The following is a 17,625-nucleotide window of genomic DNA, read 5'->3' on the forward strand; positions in this document are numbered from 1 at the left end:
TTTAGAGATAAAGACCAGTGTAAAAACCTCTGATGCCCTTTAAATCACAGGTTTACTGTGATTTAAAGACAAATGAAAGGAAAACAGGCAGTATTTTGAAAGGCAGACTGAAAGGGTAGACTGTGGACAGTCTCATTATGAATTAAAAACACATAAATGACTACTGTACACAGGCCATTGCTCTAGATGGAAAATAGCCCTAACAGCAACAACCACAACAGCAACAAGAATGTTAAAACAAGGTTCAAGTTCATGGAAATCCAGGCAGTGCTTTGGATTTCCTTGTGGCTCTTGTCACAGACTCCCTTTGGAAACACTAAATCAAGTTTATCAATGGTACTTTACTCAAGCATTTGTATTTCAATACCAACCCTCTGCAATCTTATCCTTTAGTGAAATTCTAAACAATCAATTTAAATTCCTATTGTCTCACAAATGAACCCACGATGGTTTTTCTTAGATAAAGTTTTTCCTCCACAGCAGTAATACTATACTACATTTCTATGCACTTTAAAGTTTGAAAATAGTTTTAACAGTCCTTAGTTACCCTTGTTTTTGAGATGAGAAAGCTGAGGCAGAGAGAGGTTACAAATCAGGCACAGTTTTCCTCTATTAAACAACTCACTAAGGGATCTTCACCTTAGGAGTGAAAAATCTTGTAGCAGGCCTGGCCTATAAAAAAATTCACTATTATGAAGACTATGTATGAGCACACCATAGAAAATACATATATGTTACATTGTTAAGTGAATAAATGCATATAAATCAAAACCCACAGAAGGTACAATACCAAGAGTGAACATTAATGTAAATTATGGACTTTGGGTGATAATGATGTATTAGTGTAGGTTCATTGATTGTAAAAAGAACGTATCACTATTATACAAGGTGTTGATAGTGGGGGAGGCTGTGTGCAAGTGGGGGACAAGGAGTTAGATGGGAAATCTCTGTACAGTCCACTCAATTTTGCTGTGAACCTAAAACTGCTCTAAAACAAAAGTCTATAAAAAATGCATATAAATACTGTAAGAATATATGAAAAAACAATAGTTGTATTAATAATAGTTGTATATCCTTTTCTCTTTCCTTGCCTTCAGCTTTTTGAAATATTGCTGAACAGGATAATTTAAAATAAAGACAAATATTTCCATAGGTGCTATCTCAAAGTGCCAGCCAGGCACTGTTCTAAGCACTTCACATCTATGTTCTCCTTTAATCCTCACAACAACTCAGTGAAGCAGGCTTATTATTATCCTTACATGCTGATAAAAAAAGGGGATCCAACTGTCAGGCTGTAATTCATTAAACAGTCGCTGAGCTTCACAGTGTATATAGCAGGTATGTGTGTATACGTTATCTCCTTTATATCTTTCAACAACCTCTTCCATTAAACTTGACCTGACTGCTTTCCTACAGCCTCTCAATTCTCCTCCAATTTTTCAGGCCTTCTTAATTAGCAAGATTTAGTTTAGAAATATGCACTTTGCTAAAAAGACAGGAGTTTTAATTTGTTATGAACATGATATGGAAGAACACTTAACAGAAATGCAAAATATAAGATGTGAGTCTCCCAAGGAAATAGAAATAAAACAAAAATAAACAAATGGGACCGAAATCAAACCTGCAAGCTTTTGCACAGCAAAGGAAACGATAAACAATATGAAAATACAACCTACAGAACGGGAGAAAATATTTGCAAACGATGTGACCGACAAGGGCTTAATTTCCAAACTATACAAAAACAGCTCATACAACTCAGCAACAACAACAACAAGAAACCCAACAGAAAAATGGGCAGATCCATAGTTCTTAGACTGTTCCCCCCCAGGGTGCCCAGGGACTCCAGGGGTGGGGTAAGTGGGGAGACATTGAGTTGGGAAGAGGATAAAGGCAGAGAAGCAGGTAGTTGGGGCTCTGGGACCCCTCTCTCACTTCTATCACTTTTACTGCTTTTCTATTTGGTGGTTCTGTGTAAGATTTAACTGGAAAAAGGGGTTGCAATGCTAAAAAAAAAAAATGCATGGGACTTCCCTGGTGGCCCAGGGGTTAAGAATCTGCCTGCCAATGCAGAGGACACGGGTTAGAGCCCTAATCCAGGAAGATCCCACATGCTGCGGAGCAACTAAGCCCATGCACCACAACTACTGAGCCTGTGCTCTAGAGCCCGTGAGCCACAACTACTGAGCCTGCGTGCCACAACTACTGAAGCCCACGCGCCTAGAGCCCGTGCTCCGCAACAAGAGAAGCCACTGCCATGAAAAGCCCGTGCACCACAACGAAGACCCAACACAGCCAAAAATTAAAAAAAAAAAAAAAAAAAAAATGCATGAAAGCCTCTGTCTACGGACCTGGGATCAGATCTCAGTCTGGGTGTGGGGCCGTGGCCAGTTGGACTGATTCTGTAGCGTGATTCTTGTCAATAAAAAAAGAATATAAGTTTAAACAAAAACAAAAAATAAAACAAAAAAAGAAAAATGGACAGATGACCTAAATAGACATTTCTCCAAAGAGGAGATACAGATGGACAATAGGCATGTTAAAAGATACTCAACATCACTAATTATTAGAGAAATGCAAATCAAAACTACAATGAGAAAAAAAGAAAAGAAAAAAATAGGGACTTCCCTGGTGGCGCAGTGGTTAAGAATCTGCCTGCCAATGCAGTGGACACGGGTTCGAGCCCTGGTCCAGGAAGATCTCACGTTCCGTGAAGCAGCTAAGCCTGTGCACCACAACTACTGAGCCTCCACTCTAGAGCCCGTGAGCCACAACTACTGAGCCCGCATGCCACAACTACTGAAGCCTGCGCACCTAGAGCCCATGCTCTGCAACAAGAGAAGCCACCACAATGAGAAGCCTGCACACCACAACGAAGAGTAGCCCCTGCTTGCAGCAACTAGAGAAAGCCCATGCACAGCAGCAAAGACCCAATGCAGGCAAAAAACTAAATAAATAAATAAAATAAATTTATTTTTTAAAAAAAAGGAAAAAAAAATTTTTTAATCAAAAGAAAACTGCAATGAGGTATCACCTCACACCGGTCAGAATGGCCATCATTAAAAAGTTTACAAATAACAAATGTTGGAGAGCATGTGGAGAAAAGGGAACCCTCCTACACTGTTGGTGGGAATGTAAGTTGGTGTAGCCACTATAGAAAACAGTATGGAGGTTCCTCAGAAAACTAAAAAATAGAATTACCATATGATCCAGCAATCCCACTCCCAGGCATGTACCTGGACAAAAAATCAGTTCAAAAACTGAATAATGCCCTGAAATATGAAGAGTTCTGGAGCCAGAGACTTTAATTAACCTCTCTTACTTTTTAAAGTCCCATCTCAAAAGCCACTTCATTCTTTCAACCTTTCTGCCTGAATCGTCTGCCACTAATTGAATGTTATGTCTCTCTTCCAGGCTCTCACAACCTTATATGTATCTCTTAGCTCTCACTCTTCTTCACTATGAATGTCTGACCATCATGTTGCTTGAATGTAAATTCTACAGCCAGACTTTATCTCAACTGTGACTAACTTCAAGTCACCAAATTATTATGTTTATTTGTGCTTCTGAAGTGCCAAAAGGCACTGGTGTATGATAAAGAAGAAATGATAGTGGGAAGACAAAACCCACTCTTTACTTTTCTACCTTTAGATAGTTGCAATAAAGAAGAAACTTGAGAGCTCTGAAGATGGGATGTGGAAACCATGTTTGATTTTATGGCTACTTCCCATCCCTAAGGATCACTAATCTAGACCTACATACATTTAAAACAGTTTTAGATGATACTCTGGAATTCTAAAACAAGCAACTGGGGCTTCCCTGGTGGCGCAGTGGTTGAGAGTCCGCCTGCCGATGCAGGGGATGCGGGTTCGTGCCCCGGTCTGGGAAGATCCCACATGCCGCGGAGCGGCTGGGTCCGTGCGCCATGGCCGCTGAGCCTGCGCATCCAGGAGCCTGTGCTCCGCAATGGGAGAGGCCACAGCAGTGAGAAGCCCGTGTAACGCAAAAAAAAAAAAAAAAAAAAAAAAAAAAAACAAGCAACTGAAAGATCTCAGTAGCAACAGGTAGACACTTCCAGTATTACAGAAGTAGACACTAATTTAGGGTGTGACAGCAAGGAAGGATATACATATTAAATAGTGGATGTTGTCACTTACCTGTCGAATTGACATGGTACAGAGAATATACAGGAAGATGAAGGAACAGTCTGTGGTATCGTCCCCCAGCAGATTTCGATGAGACAGTCCTTGGATGTAGGAAAGGGGGGTGAAAGGGAGCTTTGCCACCACTCTACCATCAAATCTAAAAAGGAAAAAACAAAGAACTGTTATTTTTGGAAGACTGACAAGCTTCTTAGTTCCAGAGAAGAATCTGGGACAGAAATAGAACTCTAAGTCCCTTGATCTCTAAAAAACAAAGAAAGGATGATATTCTAAAAAGAGACTTGAAGTATAAGGATGTAAGGAAGGGTGCCTAGATTTTTGCCATCAATCTTTTTCTAAACTAGTGATTCTTAATTTTTTCAGTATCAGGCTCCTTTAACACTCTGAAAAATTATTGAGGACCCTAAAGAGGTTTTATTTAGAGGTTATATCTATCAGTATTACTGTTTTATAAACTAAAACAAATTTTAAACAATTTATCAAATCATTTAAAAGGTACCAATATTCAGTATGTTAACACAAGTATTTTTATGGAAAATATATTTTCCATACAGAAAAAGAATTTAGTGAGAAGAAAGGCTTTTTCCCCCCAATCTCTTTAATGTTTTATTTAATAGAAAAATGTTGGATTCTCATAGCTGCTTCATTACTCAGGCTGTTGCAATATTACACACCCTATGAAGCCTCTGGAAAATTCCACTGTACATTCATGAGAGAAGGAGAGTGAAGAAGGCAAATAACATTTTAGAATTATTATAACAATAATTTTTACCTCAAGGACCTCCTAAAAGTTTCAGAGACCTCCAGGGATCCCCAGACCATACTTTGAGAACCACTGTTCTAAACCATGACACCAATAAGAGTTTAAGAACCCTCTTTTCCAAGACTCAAAGATTCCCAGTATATACACATTAAACAGGATAAACACTTCTGGAGAGAAATTCATGGAATATACATAGTGGTGAATGAAAAATGGCATACATAATACTCTGAGATAACTTTTAACATACTTCTAATGTTTGAAAGTAATTCCTTTTACTTTTTCTAAAATGGAAAAGAAAAATGTTTTGAAAAGAGAAAATCTTAGAAAAAAACTAGAAGAAAATATGTATCAGTGTTTATTTTGAGGTGCTGGGGATATAAACTTCTTTTATAGTTTTCTATGAATAAGCTGTACAGTCAGACAATATTGAAAATTATAAGTTAATGTGATTAAGAATAGTGATACTTCATAATATTAGAAAAATATATGACAGCATCAGTTACATTATCCAAATAAAGTCTTTAACTCCAGTTAAAATATATAGAACATTCCCTCTTAGAAAAACATTTGGTATTTAGAATGTTTCTATAGAGGGAGAGGGAAAAGAGAGGTAGCATTACCATCTTTTTCATTGGGGAAAAAAAATCCCTAAATATCCATATTAACTACTGTGGTTATAAAGAGCTTCTTATACAGCTGAACTCCAAAGAATATAAATAGAATGAATTTGACATATTCTATACATATGTATGATTGTCCACTTACTATTTCTAACTGCTTTCCTAGTATATAGTTCGCACAGGGTAAGGGCTCAATCATGAACTGTTGTTACTAGGATATGACGAAAATATTTAAAGATCTGCTTGATGTAGTTATTCTTATCTACTAACCTCACAAAAGCAAAACAAAGTATTGTAATAACTTTTCCAGGAGGAGATAGCCCCATTCACTCACAGGAAGTATTATACACAGTTGTTCTAATATTTCCTGGTTATATGCTATATGCAGTATACTGTTCTACATACGCCACTCTACTCTCCATCTGTAGAGTTAAACTGTGAGGAGTAGGGCTGGAATAAATATAGCCCAAAATGTTTACCCCTCTTATTGCTAACATACACACCCAACAAATTCATCTTATATAGTCATTTTATTCCTTGACATTTTTGACTTGAAATTGTAACCAAAAAAAAAATATTTTACAACTAATAAATGAATTCAGCAAAGTTTCAGGATGGAAATCAACATACAAAAATCAGCTGCATTTCTATACACCAACAATGAACTATATGAAAAAAAAATAAAACAATCCCAGCTACATCAAAAACAATAAAATATTTAGGAATAAATTTAATCAAGGAGGTGAAAGATATATACAATGAAAACTGTAAGACATTGATAAAGAAACTGAAGAAGACACAAATATATGGAAAGATATCCATGTTAATAGACTGGAAGAGTTAATATTGTTAAAATGTCCATACTATCCAAAGTCATCTATAGGGCTTCCCTGGTGGCACAATGGTTAAGAATTCACCTGCCAATGCAGGGGACACAGGTACAAGCCCTGGTCCGGGAAGATCCCACATGGCATGGAGCAACTAAGCCCGTGTGCCACAACTACTGAGCCTGTGCTCTAGAGCCAACGAGCCACAACTACTGAGCCTGCATGCCACAAATACTGAGGCCTGCATGCCTAGAGCCTGTGCTCCACAATGAGAAGCCACCACAATGAGAAGCCTGCGCATCGCAATGAAGAGTAGCCTCCGCTCCTTGCAACTGGAGGAAGCCTGTGCGCAGGAACGAAGACCCAATGCAGACAAAAATAAATAAATAAAATAAATAGATTTATTAAAAACAACAGCAACAACAAAGTCATCTACAGATCCAATACAATCTCTAATCAAAACTCTACTTTTCACAAAAATAGAAACATCCATACTAAAACTCATATGGAACCACAAAAGATCTTGAATAGGCAAAGCAATCTTGAGAAAGCTGGAGGCATCAAACTTCCTGATTTCAAACTATGTTACAAAGCTATAGTAATCAAACCAATATATTACTGGCACAAAAATAGACATGCAGACCAATAGAATAGAATAGAGAGCCCAGAAATAAACCCAGTCAACTAATATCTGACAAGAGCCAGAAATGCTCAGTGGGGAAAAGGATAGTCTCTTCAATAAATGGTGCTGGGTAAACTGGATATTCACATGCAAAAGAATTACACTGGACCCCTATCATACACTACTCACAAAAATTAACTCAAAATGGATTAAGGACTTAAACATGAGACCTGAAACTGTAAAACTTCTAGAAGAAAACATAGGGAAAAAAGCTCCTTGACATTGGTCTTGGCAATGATTTTTTTGGATATGACACCAAAAGCACAAGCAACAAAAATCAACAAATGTGACTACATCAAACTAAAAAACTTCTGCACAGCAAAAGAAACAACAAAATGAAAAGGCAAACTATGAAATGGGAGAAAATATTTGCAGACTATATATCTGATAAGGGGTTAATATCCAAAATATATAAGGAATTTGTACAACTCAATAGCAAAACAAAAAAACGCCAAATAATCCAATTAAAAAGTGGGCAGGGATTCCCTGGTGGCACAGTGGTTGAGAGTCCGCCTGCCGATGCAGGGGACACGGGTTCGTGCCCCGGTCTGGGAAGATCCCACATGCCACGGAGAGGCTGGGCCCGTGAGCCATGGCCGCTGAGCCTGCACGTCCTGAGCCTGTGCTCCGCAACAGGAGAGGCCACAACAGTGAGAGGCCCGCATACTGCAAAAAAAATAAAAAAATAAAAAGTGGGCAGAGGATCTGAATAGACATTTTTCCAAACAAGACATACAAACGGCCAAGAAGTACATGAAAAGGTGGTCAACATTACTAACCATCAGGGAAATGCAAATCAAAACCACAATGAGATTTCACTCATGCCTGTTAGAATGACTATTATCAAAAGGACAAGAGATAACAAATGCTGGCAAGGATGTGGAGAAAAGGGAACCCCTGGGCACTATTGCTGGGAATGTAAATTGGTACAGCTACTATGAAAAACAATATGGATGTTCCTCAAAAAATTAAAAGTAGAACTACCATATGATCCAGAAATCCCATTTCTAGCTATTTAGCCAAAGGAATTGAAATAAACTACTATCTCGAAGAGATCTGTACTCCCATGTCATTGCAGTATTATTCATAATAACCAAGATACAGAAACAACCTAAGTGTCCACCGACAGATGAACGGATAAAGAAAATGTGATATATATACTGTATACAAGTCTGACAGAGAAAGACAAATACTGTATGACATCACTTATATGTGGAATCTGAAAAAGCTGAACTCATGGAAACAGAGAATTAGATTGGTGGTTGCCAGAGGACGGGGGTTGAGGGAAATGGGGAGATGCTGGTCAAAGGGTACAAACTTCCAGTTTTAAGATGAATAAGCTCTGGGCTTCTAATGTACAGCATAGTAATTATAGTTAATACTGTATTATATGCTTGAAAGCTAAGAGAGTAAGTCTTAATTGTTCTCACCGCCACCACAACAAAATGATATTTATGTGAGATGAAGGATTTGCTAATTGACCTTACTGTGGTAATCATTTTGTAATATGTATGTGTATCAAATTATCACTCTGTACATCTTAAACATACACAATGTTCTATATTATATGTCATTATATATATATCTCAGTAAAGCTGGAAAAAAGCTTTAAAAGAAAAAGGAGAGAGAAAACCTTTCATGTCCTATAAGTGAGTTATTCATTTATGTGAAACTGAACATTTAGTACCAATGAGACCTTAAACCAGCCACAAATATGAAGAAAAAACCCTTCAAATTAATTTTTCCAGGAGATTAGAGGCTTGCCATAGGAATAGCTAAGAATAGACACCATTACTAGTGTGTAGCCTAATAATGAAAAGAGTTAGGGAGAGAAAGAAAAAGGTGCAAAGAGAGAGAAAGCTTATAATAGGTCGATTATTTCTTTAAGTGAACTTACTCTCTGCAGTTCCAGAGGGCAGGACCACTGCTCATAAGAACAAGCAGGCATATTTTGGTCCAGTAAAAGGAACCACTTTCAAACCCTAAATACTACTCGGTAAAACTATATTATCTCAGAAACCATCAAGCTCCTCATCATTGAAAATGATTAAAAATAATGGAAAATTATCTGCTAGAGGTATTATTGGAGGGATTTCCGTATTGACACAGAAGTAATGTGTTAAAATGACTTTTAAGATCACTTCTAAGATTTAATGTTTCAGCTTTATGGAAATGATCCAGAAGAGAAGCCAAAGACAAATAAATAGCTGAATTTGGTGCCTTTTGTTGCTACTCTGGCAATCTGGGAGCTCAAGTCCTTCCCATCTTAGTCTAACTTGAGGCTTTTTTCTTATCAACAATTTTAAGACTAAAATGGATATTAGAGATAATGTATTCCATTCTATAATAAACAGATGATCAAGGTGAAACTAAGATAAATTATTCAAAGAACGAATAGTGATTGTTCAATACAATCAAAATATGTACTAGACTCTGTAATAACTGACACCCACATTACTTTTGTTTAGAACTGCTGAGGGACGGTGGGTTTTTTTTTCCTATATTTTTTTTCCTTTTTTTCCCATTTAAATTTAAAATTCATATATACAAATATGATTAAATTTTGATTAAATTATTATTTGCTAATATTTTTAATGAAAAGAAAAAGGGGTGCATTCGGTTTCAATCCCAGCTATTGTCTGGACTGTCATGTCACATGAACAATGACGTTTTATCTGAGGATATGAAGATAGCATTTAATCTTATAGATTGGATATTCTGAACATCAGATCTGAAATGTCTGCTTTTCAATATATGTGAAATAAAACTTGGAATTTGCTCACCCCAAAAAAAAAAAAAATGTACTAGACTTTTAATTTCACATACCAGCTTATAAAAATAGAGATACATTCTTTAACTTCTAGGTGCTCACAGTCCTAGACATAAGAAATATATATATATTTAAATAGATTAAATATATGTTTATATATATTTAAATATATATATATTTAAGTGTATATATATATATATATATATATATATATATATTTTTAAATTTCTGGTCTGGGCACAAAGACCAGAAAAAAACCATGAATACCATTCGGCAACCATGCTCCTTGGTATCTATCCAAAGGAGTTAAAAACATGTTCACAAAAAAACCTGCACACAGATGGTTATGGAAGCATTATGAATAATTGCCAACTGATGAACCTGCAATGGCACCTCATTTTCACCCAAAGTCCACAGTTTACATTAGGGTTCACTCTTGGGTTTTAATAAATGTATAGCAATATTTATCACCATTAAGTATCACACAGAATAGTTTTACACTAAAAAATCCTCTGTGCTCTGCTTATTCATCCCTCCCTCACACCTAATCCCTGGCAACCACTGACCTTTTTACTGTCTCCAGAGCTTTGCCCTTTCTAGAATGTCATATAGTTGTAATCATATAGTACGTAGCCTTTTCAGGTTGATTTCTTTCACTTAGTAATATGCATTTAAGGTTTCTCCATGTCTTTGCATGGCCAATAGCCCATTTCTTTTTAGCAATGAATAACACTCCACTGTCTGGATGTTCCACAGTTTATCCATTTACCAACTGAAGAACATCTTGGTTGCTTCCAAGTTTTGGCAATTATCAAGCTGCAATAAACACCTGTGTGCAGGTTTCTGTGTGGACATAAGTTTTCAGCTCATTTGGTTTCACTTTCACTTTTTATTCTACATTATACTGTTTGAATTTTTTAGAAGTACTTGTGTATTACTAGTATAAGAAAATTCTTCTTTTTAAACTTGGTTCTGATGCACACTCCTGGTTAAGATCTACTACATAAGCTTTGGGAAGCTACCTGATATATCATAAACTAGTCATTTCAAATCATCAGGGAAAATATATTATTTGTTCCCTACCTGGTATTAACAATAGCTAAGTACTTGGTAAAGTTGGAAACTAACCACCAAAAAAAACTACAGATGAAACAAAATTTAAATATAAAAAATAAAAAGTAGAAAAAAATTTATATAATCTGGTATGAGAAAGGCACTATTTATATAACAGAAAAGAGTAACAGATTTGACATAAAAATTAACATTGCCCATATATCTCAAAAAGAGAGCTTAATAGTCTCAATAAATAAAAAATTCTTATAAAAAGAAAATAAGGGAAAGAACATGAACTAGAAATTTAGAAATAGATAAATCTAATAAGTATATGAAAAGATGCTACCTCTCACAAGAAATGCAAATTTTAAAAGAAATATTATTTTTTAGCTATTAGATTTGCAAATATTAAACAGATACATAATTCCCAGTGATGACAAATATATGAAGAAAGAACCACTCACAAGTACTGAGGGCAATAATCGAAAAATATAAATTAATAAAAACCTTTCTAGGGGAATTCCCTGGCAGTCCAGTGGTTAAGACTCCATGCTTCCACCGCATGGGGTTGCGGGTTCGATCCCTGGTCGGGTAAACTAAGATCCCGCATGCTGTGTGGCAAGGCCAAAAAAAAAATTTCACCTAAACAATACTTCTAGGATATGCCTGAGGAAAAAATAAGTATACACTGGTGTACATACTACCTGTGAAAATTCTGTGTGAAGATTAATAGAAGATTATATAAGTTAGGGTACATCCATTGAATGGAATACTGACAGACATTAAAAATGATTATGCAAGATAGGACTTCCCTGGTGGCACAGTGGTTAAGACTCTGCCCTCCCAATGCAGGGGGTCCGGGTTTGATCTCTGGTCAGGGAACTAGATCCCACATACATGCTGCAACTAAGAGTTCACATGCCACAACCAAGGAGCCCACGAGCCACAACTAAGACCTGGTGCCACCAAATAAATAAATAATTTAAAAAATCCTAGCCTGCATGCAGCAATGAAGACCCAACGCAGCCAAAAAAATAAATTAAAAAAAAAATAAAAATCCCCTAAAAATGATTATGCAAGAGTTACACATACTGTATTTAAAAAATTATCACAGGTAACTACAGCAGGTTACAAAACAACCATTTTGGGGTATAAAAATTAATACATACAAATATCTAAATGTTTGTATACGGAGAGAAGAAGTACAAATCTTGAAAGGACACGCACTCATTTGAGGGAGGCAGAGTGATCTTTACTTTATATTTTATACATTTATATATTATTGGAATTTTTCCAGTAAGAATTTATTACTTCAATGATTACAGAAAAAAATGTAATAAAAGGTTACACCTGAGGGAAAAATATAGCATTGGGAAAAAAATATATTTGAATCAGATGCCCTTCCTATAGAGCAGCCATTCATACCACGATACGTTCACAAATAACATTAAGAAAGGGAACCACATGAATATAAGGTAGCATTACCACTGGTAGAAATGGTCACCATTCTTTCTTCCTTTTCTTTTTTTTTAAATTCAGGTATACATAAGTTTTACAATATTAAATAAGTTTCCGGTGTGCAACATAGTGATTTGCAGTTTTTAAAGATTATACTCCATTTAGAGTTATTATAAAATATTGGCTATATTCCCCACAGTTCTTTCTTAATCAGCCTATTTCGTTAGAACCCACCTGTACATAAGACTAAGGAATAAAATCAAATGCTGAACTTCAAGCAAAGCAGTGATTCAAATTTATTGTAGGTATCACACAATAAAGCCAAGACCAATAAGAATAGCTCTACACACACACACCACTAACCTATAAAAATATTATTTTAAAAATCAGAAGTATGAGAAAAATAAGACGTTAAGCATCAAATTTTTAAAATATAGATGAGTACTTAGCTAGCTCTATACTGTCCAGAATGTGACAAATTAAAGAATATTTGAGTATTTGAGTTGTACTAATGAAGCTTACTAGTTAACTACAAAATCTTTCAGTGTTTGGTTTGCTTGGTAATCCACGGTGATATATACCCAAGAAATGAGAGAAAGCATAGCAGTGAATAAAGGATACTGAGTTTAGAGTTATAAGTTAGAAATTATGAGACTTCTAGAGACCTTGGGCAAGTTATTTAATCTTCCAAAGGTCCTTTTCAGCACTAAAGGTCTATGATTTTAGTAATCACGAGTTAAGTGGAAATTTTGTATTAAAATCATTTTGGACATTCCCTTTGGTGCCTCACCTAAGTAAAAATAACGACTCCCTTTTTCCCCCCTGCTTTATTTCACACACATACACATCTATTGTAACATCCATCAATGTATTGATTTGTTTGTCCTTCTTTCTATAAAATTTTGATATTACTGAGGGCAGGGAACACATCTTGTTTGTTATATTCTGATACTTAGCACAATGCCTGGCACAAAGTAGGCCCTTGACAGGTGGGAAGAGAACAGACTGGAGGTGGGGCGGGGGGTGGGTACAAGGAGAGAAAGAGACAGACAGGTAGAAACGAAGCAGGGGAGGAAGAGTAGGAGAAAGGGAAGGAAAAGAGTGAGTGAGGAAAATGTGTGGGATAGTTCAGGAGAGCTCTGAAAGGTAAGAAATGACAGCTTGTCATCTCTGGATATTTTCCCAGCTTCTGTCAAAAGCAGTCCCACAATTACTCAGGCCTGCTATATGCTAGTTTAGACAACAGTAACCTACCTTATCATTAAACAAGGTTATAGTTGTTAAGACTCTATCTTAAGAGTCAAAACATCTCTGTACGACTACCTTCATTTTGAAGCAGTTTGTTAGTAAGGAACTTAAAAACCCAGGAGACATATTAACTTCTTTTTAGAGGACCCATAAAACCTTAGTCTTTGCCTTACACATAAGATATCCTCAATATTAAGAGGGTGAAAAAGTTATATAATTGTATTCCATCAAAATTAAATTTCCCTTGATTTTGATAACTGGATTGAGGTTAAGTAAGAGAGTGTCCATGTTCTTAGGAAATACACACTTTAGTAATTATGGGTAAAGGGGCATGAAGCCTATAACGAACTCTTGAATGATTCAGAAAAATATACAAATAATGTATGAATGAGTACATATATGATATGGAGAAACAGAGAAAAAAGGAAAGCAAATGAGGCAAAATGTTAACAATTGTGAATCTGGTTAATCAATGTACTATTCTTGTAACTCTTCTGTAAATTTGAAATATCAAAATATTACCAAAAAAGCTAATTGTTCACATATATACACACATAGAGCAATATTTAGATAAAACCATATAAAAGGCTACTCACATAGAATTAAACATTCCCATTAGGGCAGTAAAACAAAAGCCAATTGCAAACATGGATTTCATTCGAACCTGGAAGGAAACCAACAAATTGTTATTTTACACTAGAGAAAAACCACCACTAAAGCACACCCCAAAGGTTTTGGTTTACGTCATTTTTAAAAGATGCTCCTTGGCAAAAAGCTGTTTATTGGCTAACCCACCCTCCACCTCCAAGGCCTCTTCTCCTTGCCAGCTTCTGATGAACAGTATTGGGGTGGTCATATGACCCAACTCTGGCCAATAAGATGTAAGTACCAACCAGAACTTTTAAAAGGGACAAACTTGGCTAGCATCCCTTTAGGCCTTTTGCCCATACTTCTTGCCTGGAATGAAGAACATAATGCCTGACAGTAAAGCACCATCAAACAACCAAACGACCATAAGCTAAGGAAGGTTAACCTGAGTCCTTAGTGACATTACTGTGCTGCCACAGCAGCCCAGGACTACCAACCTCTGCACCTCTTGAGCAAGTGAAAAATTTTTTATATGTTTAAGCCATTATTAAACATTTTGTTTCTTGCAGCTAACTTCTTTCTTAATTACATGTGCCATAAAAGTATAAACAAATAAAAGATCATAAAGATTAAGATGAACAGTTTATCAGCAATTTTTATCTCTTCTTTCTGCAGTTTCCAAATTTGGTCTCATGAACATGTAATAATTGCGACAACAGAAAAGCTATTTTCAAAAAAATGCACTTCTAAATTATGATCTTTCTTAATAAGAATTTCAAGAAACAGAAGATAAAATAATACAGCAAAGGTCTCTTGGTAAGCAAAAGACAACTATTGTACAGTTTAGATGTCCTGTGTTGAATATATAGAAATTAAGTAGAAAAATAAGTCAAGCCATATAATTAGCCTACCTACATCTCAGAAAGACATGCTTGAACTCTACTCTTTATAAATAATGAGTAAATGGCTAATAAAATCACTTTTCCTTACACTTTATGATATGCCTGACCCTCAGATCAAAAGGCCTCTTAAAGAATAAAGGCCACAATAAAGGCCATCTATGATGCTCCAACTCCTATTTGGGATTACCAGGTCACCATAAAGCCAAAGATTCAGCAATAACATGAGGAAGAAAAAGAAAATAAGCTACTTCATTTGAAAACATAAGGGGGAAGCTAATAAAAACTGTGTGAAAGTGACAAATTATGACTTCGAGAGAGCCTAAAAAAAAAGCTATTCATATTACTAACACGAAGCTTCAGTCCAGTAGCATATTTTCACTTCTATTTGGTCCAGGAACAACCATGATATTATTTATAGCCTGCATAACTATAAATTTCTGAAAAGGTAAGTGCAGTGTACTTGATGAAAACCAGGGTCTTTTGCTGAAAAACATGTGGTTTATCATGAAGTTATATTTAGGACTCTTACCATTGATAGATCCCTGTTATTATTCTTCAGTTTCTCTTCTTGCCGCTCTGCAAAGAATTAATGAACTGGTTAATAAACACAGTGTTGAGCGCAAAGCAGATGTTAAACTGTCACTGCCTGATGACTATAATAGCACTTCTGTCTCAGTATCACTTAATAAGATAAGCTGAATACATGGAATACTGTATACTTTGTACTAATAGAAAATTCAAATGCAGCAGTGCACCAAAATAGTTCAAATTAAATAAATAAAAATATTTAAAGTTTAATTTAAACTTTAAGTGTCTGTACTCTGTACATTAAGATATACTCTTACGTTACATCAAAAGGAAGTATAACCATAATGACTGTACTTAGGTTTCAAGTATTAATTACCCATCTGTTATGATTTTTCCCCCCTTTCAGTTTCTTTAAGAGAGCATGGAGTCTAAAAATTAAAAGCCAATTAAGATGAATTTAAGATTCAGGTTCTTTCACATTACAGTCAAATCACTCTAAAAATAAGCATAGTTTCATAGTTAAGTCACTTGGAAAGCTAGGAAATTTGACATATATTTCAAGAAAATTGTTATATACACAGAACCTAAACCGCTAAAGAAGTCTCAGCTGTACATTAATGACCTTATTTACTGTATTGCATCAACGTAAGGGACTTTATTGTACTTATGAAGAAACTGAGGCCCAGCAAAGGAGAAGTGAGTTCTCAGAGACCACACAGGTACTGTAGGCCAAAGCCAGGACGAGAATCCAAGTTCCCAACTCCCAACCCAATGATCTCTATATATACTATGCTACTGCTTTCTTTGATTATGCATTTTTATCACCGGGATCAATTCATTCAACAAATACTTATTGATTACCTACTAAATGCCGAGCACTTTTCTGAGCACCAGGGATAAATGAATGAACAAAACACACACAAATCCTCACCCTCACAGGAAGATTATGAAATTAAAATATAATACCCTCTAAAATAAAAAATATACAATTGGAATATATGAAACTGGTGTGAGGGCTGCAAGTTCAGGCAGTTAAAGGAAAGGAAGGAAGAACAGGCCTACAGGAACCGCAGACTGGAGTGTAGTTTCCAAACAATGTACGGTGAGATGAATATACGCTTCCTTGTCCTAAATTGTTCCTATCCAGTTTGTTCTCCCGGGGAGGAAAGGATACAGGCAGGAGAAAGTGAGGATTATGAAGATATATGGAAGAAAATGAACAAAATGGGGTGGAACTAAGGTGTATCTCAGGGGCTAGAGTTCTTTTTCTGCCTGAGCAGCCCTCTTAAAATGCAATAAGACTTTTTAAAATTGGGTGTTTGAAGATTGGGATGACTAGAAGGTAAACAGGCGTAAAACCAAGTAGAGGGGGAAAAGGACTACCACTGAGACATGAAAAGAAAGGTATAGAAAAGCATCTATGCTAGAAACCTTGGCACATACTTGACTCCCTACTCTATCTTCAATCAAACACCAAGTCCTATTAATTATACCTCATAAATACTTATGAAATCCACCTCTTCTCCTCCTCCTTACTATCACTTCCTTAGTTAGGATTTCTAACATCTCTTACCTATATTACTTTCAAGTCTCCTAACAGATCTGCCTCCAAACTTGTTCCCTCAAATCCATCTTCCACATAAATGCAGTCAGATCTACTTAAAAGGCAAAACTGAACAAAATCATGATACTCCCCAGCTTAAAATCCTTCCATGTCTTTTCACCCCTACAAGATCATGTTTCTTTTTTTTTGGCCACGCCACGCGGCATGTGGGATCTTAGTTCCCCAATGAGGGATCAAATGCACCCCCTGCAGTGGAAGTGTGGAGTCTTAACTACTGAACCACCAGGGAAGTCCCAAGATCATGTTTCACTACCACCTGCAAGTCCTGCATCTGGCCCCTGTTTACTTCTGCAGCCACATTTCCAACCACTCCCATAAATTTTTATGTTCTTGCAATACCAAACAACTTTAAGTTCCTGTATATACGATGCTTTTCTCTTGATTCAGTGTTTGTTCATAAAG

The 17,625-nt window shown here is 36.1% G+C and overlaps 1 protein-coding gene across 3 annotated transcripts in view; it reads right to left on the minus strand.

Annotated features, from left to right (window-relative positions):
• The window catches only part of TMCO1 (transmembrane and coiled-coil domains 1), a 77,754-nt gene that overhangs the window by 40,240 nt on the left and 19,889 nt on the right, over positions 1–17,625 (minus strand). For all 3 annotated transcript variants that reach the window (XM_079698387.1, XM_079698385.1, XM_079698386.1), the window contains exons 4-6: positions 15,601–15,647; positions 14,178–14,245; positions 4,155–4,299 (exon numbers count right to left, since the gene is read on the minus strand). In XM_079698387.1, coding sequence (XP_079554513.1) covers positions 4,155–4,299; positions 14,178–14,245; positions 15,601–15,647 — 260 coding nt within the window. The remainder of the gene's footprint in view (positions 1–4,154; positions 4,300–14,177; positions 14,246–15,600; positions 15,648–17,625) is intronic.

This window comes from Hyperoodon ampullatus (genome assembly GCF_949752795.1).
Source record: "Hyperoodon ampullatus genome assembly, chromosome: 2".
Classification (NCBI taxonomy): domain Eukaryota; kingdom Metazoa; phylum Chordata; class Mammalia; order Artiodactyla; family Ziphiidae; genus Hyperoodon; species Hyperoodon ampullatus.